This window comes from Typopeltis vanoorti, chromosome 15 (genome assembly GCF_054136105.1).
Source record: "Typopeltis vanoorti isolate ZY-2024b chromosome 15, IOZ_Tvanoo_1.0, whole genome shotgun sequence".
NCBI lineage: Eukaryota > Metazoa > Arthropoda > Arachnida > Uropygi > Thelyphonidae > Typopeltis > Typopeltis vanoorti.
In genome coordinates, this window is record NC_143563.1 from 44,624,584 (window position 1) to 44,646,092 (window position 21,509).

General features: G+C 36.0%; 1 protein-coding gene across 1 annotated transcript in view; it reads left to right on the top strand.

Moving 5' to 3' along the window:
- Nucleotides 1-21,509, top strand: part of TyrRS-m (Tyrosine--tRNA ligase, mitochondrial) — a 116,497-nt gene that overhangs the window by 67,365 nt on the left and 27,623 nt on the right. Inside the window, exon 9 of the mRNA XM_090405237.1 lies at nucleotides 10,745-10,843. Coding sequence (XP_090261363.1) covers nucleotides 10,745-10,843 — 99 coding nt within the window. The remainder of the gene's footprint in view (nucleotides 1-10,744; nucleotides 10,844-21,509) is intronic.

Below are 21,509 nucleotides of genomic sequence, written 5' to 3' on the forward strand. Positions count from 1 at the left end.
TCAACTCTTTTATCTATTCTCACAGACAACAAAAGGTTCAGGTCCAGAGATCTGGGTATTCAAATATAGATGACAGTTCAGCAGAAGTGGCATCCATCATTCCCTATTTCTACCAAACCTATAGTATCATGAACAGTAGCTACTCAACATCCTTATACAGTTGAATCACTGACTCATTGAAACTGTTACTCCCATTCATCTCTCATTCCATCTATCTCAGTTGGAAAGCCTTTATTATGAATTATTCCCAAATATTAAAACCTCCAGCTATTCAAAAATAATATCAACAGCTGTATAACTGAGAGGAGACCTCCACATAGCCTTTAAAGGAATGCGGAGAACCGACCAGGGCTTCTGACCTAATGTCCAATCCTCACCTTCTCGTGGTGCACCCTGTTGGGTATCTACTTTGATACTGAACGAACGAGGATGGGCTGGCAATTTGGGATTTAGCCGACCAAATTGTATTCTTATTGGTTAAACCAAAATAAAAAACGATGGTACAACATGACAAAATTTCATGCCGGCTGGGGCGTCGCCCGGTTAAACAAGGCCCCCGTTGTTTTCGCCAGGGAACCAGGGCGAACAGCGAAAAGTCAGCTACTGGAACAAATCTGAAAACAAACCCCAACTCAACATCACCAGAGTTAAAGATCGGTACTATCAACGTAAGAAGCCTGAATGGCAAAGAAATGGAGCTAGCTGAGGAATTAGATAAGTACCAGATCGACATAATAGGGGTGACTGAAACAAAAAAGACCAAAACTGGTGAGATCTTTCTGAGCAATAAATACAAAATGTTATATTCAGGCAATGACAATCAAGGAAAAGAAGGCGTAGCCATAGTATTCAACACAAAATACGAGGCTAATCTTCTTGAATGGCAGTCAGTCTCAAGTAGAGTAATGTGGGCAAATATGAGAATGGGGAACTGGACAATGAGACTTATTTGTGCCTATGGTCCCACAGAAGGTTCTACTAAGGTTGAAGTGGAGGAATTTTTTGAGGCTTTAGAAAAAGCAACTGACACAATGAAAAAGGAAAATTTGGTCCTTGTTGGGGATCTAAATAGCAGAGTAGGAAATGATTCTGAGACATACAAAAATATTTTGGGAAAATTTGGAGAAAAGAGCAAAGCTAATAATAATGGCAAATATCGGTTGGATTTCTGCTCAGGACATGGACTGGTTATTACTAACACCATGTTCCAACATAAAAATGTGCACAAATTCACATGGAGAGAAGAGGCTAGGAATAAGAAAAGTCTCATTGACTATGTTATTGTTGATAGTGATGTTTTCTCCCTGGTGCAGGACACCAGAGTGTACAGAGGATTTGAAATTGGAAGTGATCACTATTTAGTCTTGAGCAGGATAAAATTGAATTTCATATTGAAAAGAATAACATGTAAGAAAGTTTTAAAGCGAATAAAAGTTGAGCAGCTCTCAGATGTGAACTGTAGACTAAAATACAGAAATATTATTGAAAAGAAAATGAAAGTGTTTGAGAACAGGAATCAAACCTTGGAGATTCAGTGGCAAACTCTGAAGGAAACTTTGATTGATTCTGCCAGAGAGGCATGTGGTGAGGTTGTGTGCAAGGATAAAAAAATCAGAACTCCCTGGTGGACACAGGAAGTTAAAGAGGCAGTGAAGGAAAAGAAGAAAGCATATCAAAAGTTCCTGGCAAATAAGTCAGCTTTTACTCTTACAGAATACAGAGACAAATGTAAGAAATCTAAACAGTGTGTAAAACTAGCTAAAGAAAAGTCATGGGAGGACTTTGGCAAGAATATAGAAAATAAATATCAAGAAGGTGGCAAAATATTCTGGAGGTTGTTGAAGAAGCTTAGGAATGGAGGAAAGAGTGCTGTAAAAAGAATTAGAGATGATAAAGGTGAAATGAAAACAGGAGAAAAAGATATCCTTGAAGTATGGAGTAATTACTTTGAAAAACTGCTAAATGAAACAAGCAGTGATGACAGCACAGTGATAAAAAACACTGACCAGGCATGCAGTCAGGAATACATATTCCATACTTGAAGTAGAAAAAGCCATCAAAGGCTTGAAATGTGGAAAGGCAGCAGGAGTAGATGATATTCGACTAGAAATGCTGAAGTATGGTGGTATAAGAGTCTTACAGTGGCTGCACTGCATAGTTCAGAAAGCCTGGACAGAGGGACGAATTCCCGATGATTGGAGTAGAGCTCTCATAGTACCCATATATAAAAAGGGAAATAAAACTGAATGTGAGAATTATAGAGGTATTTCCCTACTGAGTGTTCCTGGCAAGATCTATGCAAGTATACTTGAGAAACAGTTGAGAAGAATTGTGGAAGAAAAGCTTGGTGAAGAACAAGCTGGATTCAGGCCAAATAGAGGCTGTCAGGATCAGATCTTCACTTTACGACAAATAGTCGAGAAAGCATGGGAATATAACAAAGATCTGTATTTAAGTTTTGTCGATTTGGAAAAGGCATATGACAAGGTGCCAAGAGAGAAGCTATTCAATACGCTTCAGTTATATGGTGTCAATGGGGCATTATATCAAGCAATACTTAGTCTTTATTTGAGTTGTGAGTCAGCAGTTAGAATTGAAGGAAGTACAGGAAGATGGTTTAATGTTTAATCTGGTGTGAGACAAGGATGCACATTATCCCCTCTGTTATTCATTATCTATATGGATCACATTATGAAGGAATGTGGTATTAAACCTGATATCAAAATTGGAGATGTTAATGTCAGCTCTTTGCTTTATGCGGATGATGTTATACTTCTAAATAAATCCGCTACAAGTCTGCAAGATTCTCTGACTAAATTGAATAGCTGTTGTAATAGATATGGTATGAAGGTCAGTAATAAAAAGACAAAGACAATGAAAATAGGCAGAATCATTGAAAATGTCAACTGTGTTGTGAATGGAGAACCTGTGGAACAAGTAAAACATTTCAGCTACTTAGGCACAATTTTTACTGAAGATGGTAAACTAAATATAGAAATAGACAACAGAATCAGCAAAGCTGGTATCGTGGGAAGTCAATTGAATAAATTCATATGGAATAAGAAAGAAATTAGTCGGAACCCTAAATTAGCTGTATACAAGACAGTTTTCAAACCAATTTTAACTTATGGATCTGAGAGCTGGGTCAGAAGTAAAACACTTGACCAAAGACTAGAGACCGCAGATATGAGAGTCCTGAGAAAGATTAGAGGCGTGAACAGATGGCATCAATGGCAATATCGTATTAAAAATGAGGATATTAGGAAAGAACTTGACATTGTCAGCATCCAGGAATGCGTTAGTAGAGCTAATCTCAGATGGTATGGTCACTTAAATAGAATGGGAGAGGAAAGATTAGCAAAACAAGTGTTCTCTGCCAGGTTGGCAGGAAAACGACCCAGAGGAAGACCAAGATATAGGTGGATTGATACGGTACAAAGTGCCTTAGACGATAGAAATATAAGATCTGATAATGTTGGAGTCTTGACAAGTAACAGACTGATTTGGAGGAAAATTGTAGATAGGAAGTTAGTAATGATGGCACTGACATATGAAAATTAATCTTCAATTCTTTTAATTATTTCATATTTTACTGTGGTTAAATGTTTTAAAAATTATGGATATGTCACAGGTGTCTCTGCATTATAGGCTTATTAATACACCATGATCTCACTTGGAGATAAGTAAGGAGTTACCAGTCTTTACCAATAACATTTTTGAAAATTTCACTTATAGCCCCCACTTGTAGTATATTGGAAATTTACTGGCTTCATTACTTAAGCCTGACCATGATAGGCCTGTAATGGAAAGTGAAAAATGATAGATTAAAATTTAGGCAGTAATGTAATAATGTTCTGGAGAAAACTGAAACCATAGTACTATTACTTCTGGTCCTCTCCTAATCATAGAAATATATAGAAACAAAACCTTTGCCATCAGTCTTGGACAATTTAGATTCTAAGGTGTTTTTTTTTTTTTCCCTTTAAAATTGCACTAGATGATAACTTCTTATTTATTTTATTATTTTTGTAAAAATCTGAAATGCTAGATATCGTAACAGTCCAACAATCAGCACATGCTATGTTTGCAAACCAAAGAAGTCCAGAAATATGCTGAATATTGTTATTACTACATAACATATGGAGTCCTTTGAAGGAGCTTTGTAGACAGTCTTAGATGTGAACATTATTCATCTCTTTTCTCACTATTGCAACACAAAAAACAATAAATCACACAAAGATATGTCTTCTATTATGCTGAATTTCAAACCAGCATCTTCAGAGCACAAGTACTTGTTACAAAACATACCTGACAATGAGTACAGAAAACAATTCAAATTGTAACAGAACAAAAGGCCTAAAACCCTAATTTGGCTCACTTTTATGTTGTATAGAAGATGTTCTTGCAGTCATTGAGTTGAAGTTGATCTTAAGCTCACAGTGTCCTAAATTTTTGTCAGATTAATGCAGCTATACTTGTTGAGGTTGGAAGAGCGTTTCATAGGCCACTGCCAACTCTAAAAATAGTCTCTCTGACTTCTGACAACTTCTGCATAGCACATTGGTTTTCTTCCATCTAATCCTGTGAGAATGGGTTTCCAAAGAATAGTCTGCTTGTTCTGCCTTGCCATAAAAATAGTAGGAAATGTATTTTATGTGTTCTCTGGTGTAAATGATAATCAGTCCTCCTGCCAATTCATAGTAAACAATGTTACAATCCCAGGGGACTGTAACATGCTTACTGTGATAGAGAATGGAGACATTTGGAAAATAGGTTGTTGGGTTGAAGCTTAAGATCAGCTTCAATCTAACAGCTGTAAAAACTTCTATTCAACATAAGAGGGCACCAAACCAAATTAGTACTTCAGGTCTTTTATCTGTTACATGTGTATTGCAACAAATTGTTGTGTTCTGAAGATTTTGGTTTGAAATCCAGCAAAACATAAGCCAGTTAATAAATATCTTTGTATGATTTATTGTTTTTTGTGTTGTAATAATGTGATAAAGAGAGCAATCTCTTGCAGGAGGCAATATTATATGATGCAATCTACCCAACTCCTCTGTTTTGCTGAATAAATATATTTTTGTTTGTTAATTTTCATGTTTTTCAGTTATTTCCTTTATTCATTGTTGCATGTGTGTTGTAACAAATTATTGTGTTCTGAAGATTTTGGTGTGAAATCCAGCAAAATATAAGCCAGTTAATAAATATTTTGTACGATTTATTGTTGTTGTTTTTTGTGTTGTAATAATGTGAAAAGAGAGAGCAATCCTTTGCAGGAGGCAATATTACATGATGCAATCCACCTAATTCCTCTGTTTTGCTGAATAAATGTATTTTTGTTTGTTAATTTTCATGTGTTTTTTGGTCTGTTTTTAATAATGATAGTGATATTCTGATATCATGTAGCTTTTTGATCTCAAAACTGAAGGCTTACACTTGTAGTTATGATATGGTATGATAAGAATAAACTATGTAATGAATCTGGCACAGTGAGTTTTTTGAAAGGCAGCTGGAGTAGATGATACCAGAAATGTTTAAATATAGAGGTATAAAAGTTTTGCAGTGGCTACACTGCATAATTCAGAGGGCCTGGTCAGAAGGTCGAATTTAGGATGATTGGAGTAGAGCGCTCATACTAACAATCTATAAAAAAAAGGGAATAAAGCTGAATGTGAGAATTACAAAGGAATTTCTCTACTGAGTGTTCCAGGTAGGATTTATGTAAGCATACTCGAAAAGAGGTTGAGAAAGATTGTGGAAGAGAAACTTGGAGAAGAACAAGCTGGATTCAGGCCAAATAGAAGTTGTGGAGATCAGATTTTTACTTTAAGACAAATAGTTGAGCAATTGTGGGAAGAATATGACAAGGATCTATACTTAAGTTTTGTAGACCTGGAAAAGGTGTACGACAAGTTGCCCAGAGGAAAGTTTTTCAAAACACTACAATTATATGGAGTGAATGGAACATTATACAGAGCAATACATAGTCTATATTTAAGTTGTCAATCAGCAGTTAGAATTGAAGGAAATACAGGAAGATGGTTTGATGTAAAATCAGGGTAGGATAAGGATGGACATTATCTACACTCTTATTCATCATCTATATGGATCACATTATGAAAGAAAGTGGCATTAAGTCTGGCAGATATCAGAATTGGAGATATCAAACTTAGCTCTTTGCTTTATACAGGTGATGTTGTACTTCTAAACACATCTAGTGAAAGTCTCCAGGATTCTATAACTAAATTGAATAACAGCTGTAACAAATTTGGCATTAAAATCAGCAATAAAAAAGACCAAAACTATGAAAATAGGCAGGAGCATAGAAAACTTCATTTGCATTCTGAATGGAGATCCTATAGTACAAATAAAATATTTCAGCTATAAGATGGCAGGTTAAACCTGGAAATAGACAACAGCTGGTATATGGTGGGTAGCCAGCTGAATAAATTTATATGGAATAAGAGGGAAATTAGCCAAAACACCAAACTAGCAGTATACAAGACAGTGTTCAAACAAGTTTTAAGTTATGGATTGGGGAGTTGGGTTAAAAATAAACCACTTGATCAAAGACTAGAGACCACAGATATGAGGATTCTGAGAAAAATTAGGGGATTGACCAATGGCATCATTGGCTAAATCATATATTAAAAATGAAGATATTAGAAAGGAACTTGACATTATTAGCATTCAAGAATGTCTCAGCAGAGCTGATCTAAAGTGGTAATCTGTGGCCACTTAAATAGAATGGGTGAGGAAGGTTAGCAAAACAGATGTTTACTGCCAAGATGGCAGGAAACAGACCCAGAGGAAGATCACGGTCTAGGTTGATTGATTCATTCAGAAGTGCCTTAGAAGCACAAAATCTTAGATATGACAATATTGGAGTTCTCACAAGTAATAGACTGATTTGGAGGACAATTGTTGATAAGAGATTAATAATAATAATATAAACTTAATCATGTAAGTCTGTCATAGTCATCAAGAAATTGATGATGATGAGTTTTTTAACCTGTTATGCCAGTTTTCAGAGGCCTAACTAACTTGTGCCTCTGAAAACTGGGTATTATCAATGGCAGATGAAAGATTGCTAGGTCTGTTTGAAAGAAGAGTTTTCAGATATATTTTTGGAGCAGTACAAGAGAATGGTGTGTGTGTGTGTGTGTGTGTGTGGAGAAAAAGATATAACCCTGAACTATACCAATTATTTAATGAACCCGGCATTATTAAGTATGTAAAAATAAATAGATTAAGTTGGGCTGGAAACATTATATGCATGGATAGTAATAGAATAGTTAAGATGTTTAATGCTACGCCAGAAGGGAAAAGAAAAATTGGAAGACCTAGATTAAGATGCGAAGATGGAGTGATGAAAGATATTATGGTTGTAGGAGTCAAATATTGGAGGAGTTTGGCATGGAATAAGGAAGGCTGGCAGAAGTTTCTGAAGAAAGCCAGGACCCACACAGGGCTGTTGAGCCAATGATGATGATGAGTTTTTTAATCAAACATTTTATGGATGTTATGGAATTTGTTTTATGAAATACATAAAATCAACATTTGCATTAAAAATTGAAATTTCATTGCAAAACTTGTCTCCAAAAATAAGTAAATATAATAATAGCTCAATGCAATTATCACTATGTATTGCAATATTATAAAAACTAAACTCATACATACATGCATATTTATATATAGGTATATAAATACTCACATTATATATATTTGCATTTCTTAAAATATAAATTGTTATTCATTCTTGTAGATAAGCTTATACGTTGGTAATGCATGACTATTAAATTATTTCAGGAAATTACAATGTATACTAAATATTAATTATAAGAAAACTTTAATCAAGACTTCCTATATTTAGGCTATGTTACATTGCCATCTTCTTGGGAACATAAAACTGATATGTGCATGAAGGCACTAACAACGAGCAAATGAAGCTGACTAACATTGTTCCTAGAGTCCTAAAGGTGCCCCATGGAGGGCTAAATTGGGTTGGCTTGGCTGTTGGGCTGATGTTCTCATGATGCAAGCTTCCCAAATTTTGAGGTTTGAGAAGGTTTTTAGAGCTGAGGCTGATTCCATGAACAATGTTTTGTATTTATATTTGCTGTGGTGTAGTAAAGTGGCTTTCTCCCAGGGTATTCTGTGGCAGGTATCCAGAGCATGGTCTGCAAGCCCAGAATGGCTGTATTGGTGAAACCGGATGTAGTCTTTGTGTTTGGATATCCTGATATTAGCTGTCCTGCCTGTTTGGCCATAGTAGGACAGTTTACAGCTGCAAGGGACCTGGTATACTCCAGGTAGGTCTAGGGGGAAGTGGCTGGTCTTTGGTGGAGCGGATAAGGGATGCCAATTTCTTATATGGTTTGTAAAAGGTCATGAGGTCATATTTTTTTAGGATTTTGGTTAACTTTTCAGAGGTGCCCCGGATGTAAGGAATGGTGATAGATTTAGTGTGATCTTTGTTATGAAAGGGGGGGGAGGGGTTGTGGTTTTAATATTTTCTGGATTTTTTGGAGAGTTGTAGCCATTGGCTAAGAGCATGTTAAGGATGTGGTTCAGTTCAGTGGTTAGAGCATTGTCATCTGAACAGATTAATTTTGCCCTGTTATATAGGGTTTTTATAACCCCATATTGTTGTGGGGGGGGGGAATTGCTGGTGAATGTATCTGCCTGTATGGGTGGTTTTCTGTAAACAGAGAAAGCCAAGGATCCATCAGGCTGGCATGTAATCAGAGTGTCTAGGAAAGGACAGGAAGACTGTTGTTTTTTTTTAGGTGCATGAGATTGCCCCAAATTTGGGAAGCTTGCATCATGAGGACAGCAGCCCAACAGCCAAGACAACGCAATTTAGTCTGCCAAGTGACTCCTTTAGGACTCTGGGAACAACATTAGTTACTCTCTTTGGCCTCATTTGCTCATTGTTAGTGCCTGTGTGCACATATCATAGTTTTATGTTCCCATGAAGATGGCAATGTAACATTGCCGAAATATAGGAAGTATTGAGTAAAGTTTTTTTTTTAATTAATATTTAGTATACGTTGTAATTTCCTGAAATATTTAATAGTCAAATTGTTATTCAGTCGAGAATGAAATGAATGTTGACAACTTTCTCATCACTTTGCCATAATTATTGCCTGTTAGAAAATAAGAATTATTAATTACTTGTAAAAAATACGTCAGTCCATTAATGATTGTTCATAAAAAATGAAAAGAATCACTTGTCACCCTCTTCAGTTATTTGGAAAATCAAAGATAATTTTTTTCGCTTGAATGGGACTGAAAATTTTGGAATGGACAGGCAGCAGTTTGAGGAAAAAGAAGACAAAGTAGATGTCTACCATAAATGAAATGATCGGGTCATGGAAAGTAGTTACTAGGTAAGCTGACTTTCCTTGGCAGTAACCCAGCCAGCAATTTGAATGGCACAATGTGGTTTAGTGCCACAGAAGCTTGGTCTATTATAACCAGTACAAGCACAACCACTGAAAATGAGTGGCTTATTCTGAAATTGAATGAAAATGAAGCAACTGATTTTTGATAATTCCCTGCACAGCATTCATAGATGTGTTCTTGCCTGCATGGCTAAAAAAAAAAAAAAAAAAAAAAAGTTATACCCTCTTTGTTGACTACTGAATTGGAGAGTGTCTGAATATGAACGAGAATCTTACATTCTAGTTTACTATAGGCCAATAGCTCATAGAGTTTAAAAAAGTGAATTGAAAAATTAAATAAAAAATGCATTTAAAAATAGATAGATACAACCTTCTGAAATGTTCTTCCTCCTTTCATAAATCTAGGCCAGTTGACCTGTTTCAATCCCAGTCCCCAGTATTTCATCAGTCTGTCATTCATTTAATGTCATTATATGTCATTCATTTAAGATGCTCTTTCCATTTGGTTCAGTAGTTTTCCATTATTGATGTTTGGTTAGTTCTTTTGCCATGTCTTCATTTCTCTTTTTATCTAGTGTTGTATGACCTGCTGTTCTTATATATTTCATTTCTGCTGCAGTGATTCTTTTCTTATCTCCTTCTTTGTTGTCCATGCTTCACTGTCATATAATAATGTTGGTTTTGATAAAAGATTCTTCATTTTTAGTCTGCTTTTATTGCTGACTTTGATGTTAGGGCTGCTAATGAGGTTGGTGATGTGCAACACATAGTCATTTCTAACTAAATGTCCCCCCCCCCACATACACACACCTTTGCGTGGTGTAGGCTTTTGAAAATAAATGGGGCTCCAATGACTCAGTATTGGTGGTATAACTGTAACATCTGGATTGGAGAAAATGCCATCCAATGCCTAGATATGCAGATTTACTTCATTTTATAACTATGCCCATGAAGAGATTTGAATCTGCAGCCTGTTTGTTGGATGTTAAAAGGTCTCATGATTCTTGCTATTTTTGTGGAGACTGATCCAGCATAGGGTATGACGATGGATGATACGTACTGAGTCGTCCGAGGTTGTTTCTATAGAGAATTTTGTTGATTATATTTTGAGGACAGCCATTTTGTGATAGAGTTTTTGATATAAGGGAAAGCTCAGCAAGTATGTCTTTTTCCTCTGTGATGAAATACCCTATGCTGGATCAGTCTCCACCAAAATAGCAAGAATCATGAGATCTTTTAAATCTACCACAACTACAAGACAGTTATTAAGATTTTAAAATGCATTTAGTTTGTTACATGTTAATTTTATGAATATTTTTGAATTATTTTTTCAGTATTTTCTTCGGCTTCCTGACAGTGAGGTTCCAAGGTTCCTGAAATATTTCACCTTTCATCATATGGATGCTACTGAAACTATGATCCAGAAACACATGGTTGGTATTCTGCTTATTTATTGTTAAATATTAACTTATTATTTGTAACAGTGCTTTTTATCGTAAAACAACAGATGTCAGTACTCATCTTTACTAGTAATAAAATTGAAAATTAAAAGGATATGAGATGAAAACAAAAACATGAATAACAAAAATAAATAAATTATTAATGGGTATTTTTCATAGTGCGATAATGATTTTGGGATATGAACCAAAACTTAAGTATATAACACACAGTTTATTAAGCATAAATGTATCGTACAAGTATATAAAAAATAAGTAAAATGTATACGATAATTTTTAATAAACATTTTTATATAGCAAATATAAAAAAAACTTTACATAGACATTGACAAAAAAGCTTTGTTTAGATATTTTTCAACAGAAGTATTGAAAAATAAAAATTTCATTAAATAAAAGTTTATTTTCATAGAAGATAAGCATGTAAAAAATTATTGAATATTAAAATATTCTAAATGAACTCCATCTATATGTCATACAGTTAATAAAGGTGCTGTACCATTTCGTACCTTTCCAAAAAAAGCATTGATTTGTAGGAATTCAATAATATTGTAAGAATTTAATAATAAGTGCAGTGGTTTACTAAGTCTACTGCAGTAGTTTACTCTAACAAAATAACCAGTTTGAAACAGCTGTCAGGCCAGTGAAACTTTATCAAAATGGACCAATAGGAGGCGAATATATGGATGCTGTCATAGCGCATGTCTCCTATAAGGTCCAGCTAGGGAAACTCGGTAATAACAGCGAGTGTATTCCTGTAAGCTCTGGTCAAATTTCATACGAAACTTTTATAGTTTCTATATTCGGCTTTAGAATAATGCTGGATTTAATATCCACTTGATTTTTATAATAAATGCAGTAGTTTTTAATTATAATAAAATACAAGGTGTTTTTTAATGAAATGCAACAGCATTTATTAGATTCTATTCCCCCCCCCCCCTTGTCTTTCCATATGCATATAAAATCTTTGCTTTGCTTAAAAGAAAGAGAGAGAGATGTTAATGAAATTTGGTATTTGAAAACTTAACTTGGCCCAGAGGAAGACCAAGATATAGGTGGTTTGATACGGTACAAAGTGCCTTAGACGATAGAAATATAAGATCTGATAATGTTGGAGTCTTGACAAGTAACAGATTAATTTGGAGGAAAATTGTAGATAGGCAGTTAGTAATGATGTAATTTTTTTCATGCAGAACTATCATATCCTGTACACCCCTTGAGGGTACATGGCAGGAATTTGATTATAGTGCCCCATTGACACCATATAACTGTAGCGTATTGAATAGCTTCTCTCTCTCTCTCTCTCTCTCTTGGCACCTTGTCATATGTCTTTTTCAGATCTACAAAACGTAAACACAGATCATTGTTATATTCCCATGATTTTTCAACTATTTGTCGTGAAGTTAAAATCTAATCCTGACAGCCTCTATTTGGCCTCAATCCAGCTTGTTGTTCACCAAGCTTTTCTTCTACAATCCTTCTCAACTGTTTCTCAAGTATACTTGCATAAATCTTACCAGGAACACTCAGTAGGGAAATACCTCTGTAATTCAGTTTTATTTCCCTTTTTTATATATGGGTACTATGAGAGTTCAATTAATCATTGGGAATTCGTCCGTCTGGCCACGTCCTCTATGGGACAAATATAGCTCATAAGCATGCACAGTTGTTATAAGAACGTTAACACAGTAATTCTCTTCCATTACATTTACTTCTTAATTAAGGCTAAATCAGATATCGTATCAAGCATCCCGAGAATCAGATAACATTAACAAAACAAGTTCTTCAAAAAAACAAGACCTTCAGTTCACATATAGCCGCCAGTTAACAATTAGTCTCTTTCTTTCTATTTACGATTTCTAGACACAGTCATATCAAATACTGCAAAACAAAACGAGGGCTTACTTGTTAACAATTTCCCGAGAGGAAAGTTTGATTCCTTAATGATACAGTTGGCCACTTCTATCAGGTCAAATTCTCGATAGTCTTCCTTCGAATATGCACTGGAGTTCTGCCGTGGCTATCCGCAGCCTAGAGCGAGCGGGCGGCAGAAGTACATCAGGCATCGGCGGTGGGAAAAACTATCATCCTTCTACTCCGGAAGGAGCCCTCGTAGGTGCTGCTCTGAAGTCCAGAAAAGGTCAGCCACAGCTCGAAAAAAGCCCTGAACCACGTGCTGTATTGCCCTTTTATTCAAATCACAGTTCTTTGTTCTCAATTTGGAATATTCCAGGATTAGCCACTAGCAATGAATGAACCTACGTCATCGCAGGCCGTTTGACCTTATGATCTTTTTGGTGCCCGGCGCTAATCCGACATGTCTTTTTAAGCTCTTAGTAACATTTCTTTAGTGCAGGTGCACTTTTAACAGCATATACATCTTTACAATTCTTTTATTATTGCAACTACTTTGTACCTTCTTATATTTTGTTATTCTAGACAAAAATTTAATTGAAAAATAATTAGCGAAAATTCTTAAATTTTCACTAATTATTCCTTACGATATTTTACAAAGGCCACCCTTTTCTCTAAAAAAATTAAACTGAAGGGTTAATTTTTTTGTTCTTTGCTTTCCTCGTTTTCATGAGGAACCTTGACTAGTTCCTTACACTTTCAATTTTCAAATCTCTGTTGACACATACGACAACTTGCCACATAATCGGCTATGTTATTTTTCATTCCTTTTCTTGTGTAGTTTTCACTGATCTGATGCCATGTTTCATCAAATTCCCTATGTCCGTTTGAATCATGGAACTGGTAGATTATCCATGGAATCATGTTTCTTGGAACAAGAAATCTTTCTGCAATTTTTCTTAAAACTCTCTTCCTTGACAAGAGAAGTCCATCTTTATCTAGGTAAAGTGTTTTGAGGTATGCTCGGTTCTTGGGAGTATGGTCACCTCTCTAAATTTTTTCCTATATATTCCTCAACTCAGGATCTCCTTTCTGAGCCTCTATAATATGGGGCTTGCCCCAGGTTTGGCGATGAGGAGGTTTATATAAGACTTTACTTAAAGTCTCAGTACTGCCTAGCTTATTCATGTTACTGTCTTTCCTCTTAACAGGGTCAGATAGTGCAACACTGGAGATTGTGTATGTTTTAGTAACCATTCCCTTTTTTGAGACTTCCGTTTTCTACAAGATTATCGAAAGAGTCATTCGAGTCAAATCGGTACATATTTTTTTCTTTCTTTCTCTAATTATCTTTCTGCCATTATTTACTGGCTTGGTTCTCTTGTCCACTTTTTCTGCCTGAGACCTTGGATTGCTGCTGCCATTTTGTGCATGTTTAATTCCCATTAGGTGAAATATTCCAATTTTGGAAATCACATGAAAAGCCGCACTTCTGCAGAAAATCTAATCCCAAAATAATTTGAACGCTCGGATGAGAGGACATAGGAAGAATTAATACTTCTTGGGAAAAGTTCAAATTAAACTCAGGTAGCTTAATGCCTACTTTTATCTTTCTCTGAGTACATACTTCAGATTTTGAGATGCCTGTTAGCTTGATTGGCTTTCTCAGCTCTATCACGTTATTTGTGATATGGGTACATACTCTCTTGAAGAATGACCCGGTTATAGCTGAGACGTGGGACCCAGTATCCAGTGGGATATCACACGGTATCCCTCTTACCAAGCCTTGAATAATTGTCATAGAACTATCAGAACTTCTTATTAAACATGACATTTGATTCATATCTCATTCCTCTAGGGGGTGAATTTCTCCACATAAAGCAGTTATTAGCTAAATGTCCTACCTTGTTACAGTTGTAACATTTAGGTGGCTTTGTTCTGTCTTTCTCTTCACTACCCTCCCCCCCTTTTCTGACATGGATTAAATTTTGGGCGATCATTTTGAGCTCACCTAATTCTTTGATAATGGCGTCTAATTGCTCCATTACCAGTTGATGTAACCTCTCTATTACATGCTTAATTAATAGTCTTACCGACTCCATATCAAAGGGATCAGTTACCTTCGGTTTGGTGGTCAATTTTTCTTCAGTCACAACCTTAATATGCACCATGTTCTCTAGGTTTATGTCCTTTCCTTCCACTTCTCTTGGGGTTTTTTCTTGCAGCATATCAAGAACCTTTTTGGAGTTACACGTGGAATCACCTACTTGTTTAATAGAGTGTACTTGTTTGGAGATAGAGGCGGGATGTATATCACCGAGCCTTTCCTCTCTGTCTCTGACTGCAAGGTAACACTCTTCCAAGTTCTTTATTTTCTTTTTATATGCTGTTTCTTTTAGTTCTTCCCTTAATCCCAATCGAAATTGATGGAAGACTGCCCAATCTAAATGCAGCTTATCCTCCTCAAAAACCCTCAGACTACTTGCAAGAGTTAGTAATTTATTATAGAAGTTTGTAACACTTTCTTTGTTTCCTTGCCTGCATTTCTGTAACTTCCAAAGATTGGGGCTTACGTTCCTCATTTTGGAATGCTGAGATATTAAAGTATCCTTAAACTTTGTATACTCTAATGTGTCTCTAAGAATAGGGGAAGCATTTAAGAAGATCTTTGCTTTACCAATCAGTTTGTTTCTTAGGAGAATCAGTAAACGGAAGTCCTTCCACCTCCCAATTTTTCTTAATTCCTCTACAAAACCAAAATAGGAATGAATTGTCATCATTTTTGTCCCCAGAGAATGATGGAATAACAAGGTGAGGATTTACAGTCCTAAAAAACTCCTTGTCATCCATTCTTATGTCAGTGCTAGTTACTTTACAATCGGTAGTATCACAATTCATATAAATTCAATTTCAATTGCAAAAAGGAAATATTCTTACTTCCTAAACTTTACCTGTTCCTTAAGTCAAAACTATCCCAATCCACTTCACTTAAATTTTATTATGTGGATTTTATCCTGCCGACGGCTGCGCCATTGTAAAATATTCCGTGTCTTCTATTCTATCCATCTTGCTCCCGTATTTAGTATTACTTCTTGCCCCCCCCTTTTCTTCTGCTGCTAGATAGACCTCGTTTTTTAGATCTATCTGGCATGGAAATCAATGAGCAATCGTACACAAAGCAATTAAGAATTTTATTTATCCTGTCGACTGCTCCATTGTAATATATTACTATTCTTCGTTTTAGCTTTTTGGTTTATACTTATTTTATCTGCCTATTTACTTCCTTATCTAATATTACTTCTTGCCCCCCCCCCCCTTTTTTTTTTTTCCTGCTGCTAGTCAGACCTCGTTTTGAAGATCTATCTAATGTGACAGTCCCTGAACAATCGCACAATATCAATTAAGAAATTTATTTTTCTTTACGACTGCACCACTTAATTGATCTTTTATGTTTGAAAGTCAGGGGCAAGACGAAGACTTCTAGACAATTTCCTAAAAGGCAAGTTGTGGTTCGATACTAAGTTTTACTCCCGCAGGTTCGGTATTATTTTCGGGATAGTGCATTGGCTTAGGAATTAAATCAGGCAGTTGAAAAAAACAAAACATATTTATTTTGACTTCGAAAACATGATACAAAGCATAGAAAGAATGATTAAATACTAACTTAAACAAAATGCACCATATATCACACTTTAACTCACTATCTGAACATCATAGATTATAACACTTTTACTAGCAAAATTACTCAATCTTACTTATCACAGAATATCCTCTATGGGACAAATATAGCTCATAAGCATGCACAGTTGTTATAAGAACGTTAACACAGTAATTCTCTTCCATTGCATTTACTTCTTAATTAAGGCTAAATCAGATATCGTATCAAGCATCCCGAGAATCAGATAACATTAACAAAACAAGTTCTTCAAAAAAACAAGACCTTCAGTTCACATATAGCCGCCAGTTAACAATTAGTCTTTTTCTTTCTATTTATGATTTCTAGACACAATCGTATCACATACTGCAAAACAAAACGAGGGCTTACTTGTTAACAATTTCCCAAGAGGAAAGTTCGATTCCTTAATGATACACGTGGCCACTTCTATCAGGTCAAACCCTTGATAGTCTTTCTTCGAATATGCACTGGAGTTCTGCCGTGGCTATCCGCAGCCTAGAGCGAGTTGGCGGCATAAGTACAATAGGCATTGGTGGCGGGAAAAACTATCATCCTTCTACTCCGGAAGGAGCCCTCGTAGGTGCTGCGCTAAAGTCCAGGAAAGGTCAGCCACAGCTCGAAAAAAGCCCTGAACCACGTGCTGTATTTCCCTTTTATTCAAATCACAGTTCTTTGTTCTCAATTTGGAATATTCCAGGATTAGCCACTAGCAATGAATGAACCTACGTCATCGCAGGCCGTTTGACCTTATGATCTTTTTGGCGCTCGGCACTAATCCAACTTATGTCTTTTTAAGCTCTTAGTAACATTTCTTTAGTGCAGGTGCACTTTTAACAGCATGTACATCTTTACAATTCTTTTATTATTGCAACTACTTAATACATTCTTATATTTTGTTATTCTAGACAAAAATTTAATTGAAAAATAATTAGCGAAAATTCGTTAAACAAAACTTATTTCTCGTGATATTTTACATAGTGTCATGTACCTTGTATCTTATACATATGTATTTTTCCTGATGATGACCGCAATACAGACGTCAAACCTTTGAATGTTACTTTCTTAATGTTAAGTGAAGTAATTATTCCAACACGTGTGTTGTGGCTCCATAAATTTTTCACTATGAATGCTGACCACCACGTAACCTTAAAAGAAGGAATGAAAACCCATAGCACGTCAGTCCCATTTTCATGGGGTACAGATGAGAGTTGGGAAAAAAGAAATCAGTACTGACATCTTTCTTGAAAAGTAGGTTTTAGTTATTGGGAAACACTTCTTGAAGAAGGCTGTTTCAGAGGCATATATTGATGGAATAGAAGAGGATAAGCGGATGCAATTTGTTTGCAATTAAACTGGAAACAGAGATGTTGGATAACTGCTTCTCTTGTTTTAACATGCTAACAAAAAAACAGAAGAAAAATGATGTTGCTAGATCAGTGTCCATAAAAGTATCTGTAAAAAATGAAGCAGTACATGTGCGAGATAGTGCTGTTAAATCCTGAATGAAAGAGAATTTATTCTAAATTATTTCATTCAAATCTAACAAGTAACAAAATTCCAGGAGCAATATTTGTACATTAGTAAAATTAAAGTTGATTGTGAATTATTGATAAGGTTCATAACTTAAATATTTTCCTTATGCCCTTGTAGTACTGTTATTAGTTCTTGTGAAGTTATCAGAACTTGAAAATATGTAAGGATTATATTAGTGTGCGAATATCTTAGTCTTACTACTAGCGAACTAAGCAGATTAGGAATGAAGGCCAGAGGCAGTCATGTACACAAGGATTGAATTACGTGCAGAAGTTACCCGTAAACATGCTAGGAGGAGTGATGCACCGGGTGCAAGAAAATATAGGTGCCGAGAGAAAGAACGTGATATAAGAGGGAGAACATCGTGACAAAGATATATAGAGCTTGGCGACGCAAACTCAAGGCTTTTTCTCCCTTTGTGCTGGTCATCTAGTTCTGGAGTTCCGTGGACGGTGGTAGGAGTACGATCAAAGCGGACGATATCGGTATGCAACCCGGCAGTCAAGCTGAAATCCAGTTCGAGTACAGACCTCGGCTCTTTGGAAAATACAGCGTAGACCGAGAAGTTATGCAGAACCTCTTGATCTGATCGTGGCAGACCAGATTTGATTATACCGAAGGAACCGAGTCATGATCGAACCCGCAAGTCCGTTTTATTAGGAAGAGTTATGCAGATGTTGGATCAACGAGCGAGACCCAGACATCCTACAGACGATCAAGAAGGAAGCCAAAGAATTCCAGAATCCCCGGTAAAGTAGTATCTTATTCAATTTACTTGTGTACTGAGAGGAGTAATAGGAGTCAGAGAAATGAACTGATTAGTTACTAGATTTACAGTGCGTGATAGGACTTTAAAAAACCAGAATCATAATGTGGAACCATAAAGTTATACGATTGAGAATTGTAAGGAATTGTGTCAAATGAATTATGGCATGTACAGTCTGTTAGTTCCTGGTTCTGAGAATTGTTGAATGATTAGCTGGAAATGTTAAGCAATTAGAAGGAGTTTAAACTTAGCTTTATAAGAGATGTAAAGAATGACCTGGAGATGTTTTGTTAACTAACGTTAGCCTGCTTGATAGCTTTAGTTTTTAACCACATAAATGTTGTTATTTGTATCTTACTTAGTTCTATGAATAAATCCATTTTTTATCAATTAAATAGTCTGCCTGATCTTGGTCTTAATGCATCGCTCATGAAAATTTGAATTTGTGCGGAATTAATGTTTAAAGATAGCTACGACTGCAGAGAAATTTAAGATTTGCATGACATTAAAGTTTAGAACAGAAAATATAGATTTAAGGAATAGTGTGCATTTCTGATTGCTGGATCCTTGACAATGAAATTTCCTCTTGTCTAGAATTTTGGATTGTCCAGCATAATCAAATAAGTGTTTCCTAAATTTGAAGAAGGATTAGCATCAGAATTGAAACAAAGGAATTGGCTCTTGCGAGAGGCAATCCCTTTGTCACCTAGGTTTTGCACACTCTATCAGTAAATTAAGTGGCGGCCAAGAGTTGATTGCACAACTGAAAAAAAATTAATTAATAGATAAGAAACATCATATAGAAGAACTATAAGTAAATTAAAGCATAAAGATAAAAGATCTAAATACACATATGTATTTTACAGTGCTAAAGTGAGTCACTGAAATGATCATCTATCTAGCTGAATAGCTCTCCTCTGGACAGCATCAAGAATATTTATAGAAGCTTTAAGTAGATCACTCCAGACATGTGAACAGTATTCTAAGGAAGGGTGGATTTGGGATTTCTACACAGTAACTGGATAAGTGGAAAATAATGCCCAGTTTTTTAGAAGCCGAGGAAGCTTTTGATGTTATGTGTTTATGCCAGGAGAGGCCAGAGGTAAATGTTAATCCAAGGAGCAAGATCTGATTCTATCTGGTGAGCTGAGATACCTTTTGCAAGATAAAGGCAAGACTGCATTTTGGTAGCAAGTATCCTGCTCTTTTTTGTTTTTAAACTCATTACAGAAAAAATATGCTGAAAATGGTATCCTAGGTATAGTTTATGCATCGATTAAAGAACATCTTTTAGTGAAGCAATCATAAATTATTTATATATTTTTTCTTCAACTGATACTAGTAAAATGTGGATTCCCATTAGACCCCTATTTACATTACACTGCTTGGAAGAAAATCAGTGGACATCATAGTCCTACCAGGCATACTTTCCATAAGTATGGTAGCAATCAATGGGAATTTTAGACCATTCTTTTCGTAGGCATGTAATGGGGTCCTGGACTGTTGTGGGGCAGACATGTCCCGACCTCACCCAACGTTCCAGTTCATCTGTGGGATGAACTGGAGATCAGAGCTCTATGGAGGTTATTCAAGTGTGGTGACGTTCATGTCCACAAATCACGCAGTTACAGCAGGCTTATGACATGGTGCATTGTCTTGCTGAAAGAGACAATAGGCAGTTCTCTAGAAACACCTCAAAAAACCGAAAGTATTGCATTGTCCAGGATGTTCAGATGCCTCTCTAGGAAAAAAGGACCATACCATCACACCCACCTGGGAATTTCATAGTTTAGGTTACATACTCTGGTAAGAGATGTTCACTAGCCATCCACCACCCACACACCTGTCCATCTGCTCAGTAAAGAGAGTGTAGCAAGATTTGTCACTCCATAATATAGTTTTTCAAGCTTCCATGTCCCACTGTACATGCTCTTTGCACCACTGAAGATGATGCTGCATGTTGGTTTGAAAAATGTGGGGTTTGCATATTGCAGTCCTACCGTGAAAACCCATGTTGTGAGCCTCAGTTCTGAATGTTTTTGTGCAGATTCATGTTTTAGTTGATGCCTGGCACTCTGCATTCACCATTCAACATGCCATCCAACATGGCAGATTTTACATATTATTCTTCCTAGCCATTCAAAATATGGCAGATTTTACATATTATCGTTCCTAGCAACCTACTGTTGCATTTGGTGATAGTGATGGGTTGTTCACTGTGGGTAGCACTTGCAGTTGACTCCCTATGTTTCCCTCTCAGTATGGTATCACTGATTGTTGACCAGGGATGGCACCCAGTTTTCCAAAAAGATAGGTCTGCAACATGGCATCCTATCACAATGCTTCTTTCAAACTTCATCAGTTCTCTTCTCGCAACCATTTCACCTGGATATAGCAGCACTAACTTTGGAGCATCATGTTCCTCCAATTTATACTGGCTATAAACATGTGACTCGTTACATGGCACAATGCACCTTGTCCATGGCAGTGTCCGTTGACTTCTTTCCAAGCAGTGTAACTTGGAAGATGAAGAAATATTGCAATGAATGAATTAGAAATGGATTATTAATTGAACTTTACTGAAAGAAAAACTCGAGGTATGTTTTTCTTTCTGTAAAGTTCAATTAATGATTACTTGTTCACCGAGTTGCCAGAATGAATATTCTCAATTTTTTTTTTTTAAATGATAATCCCATACATCACAGGTCGAGTGATGTATAGTACTATATAATCTGTGGTTATACATTCAGTATTCTTGTCGGCTGTGCCTTTTGTTATACTATGTACTTACACTACCCTGCTCTGTCTTTAATTTC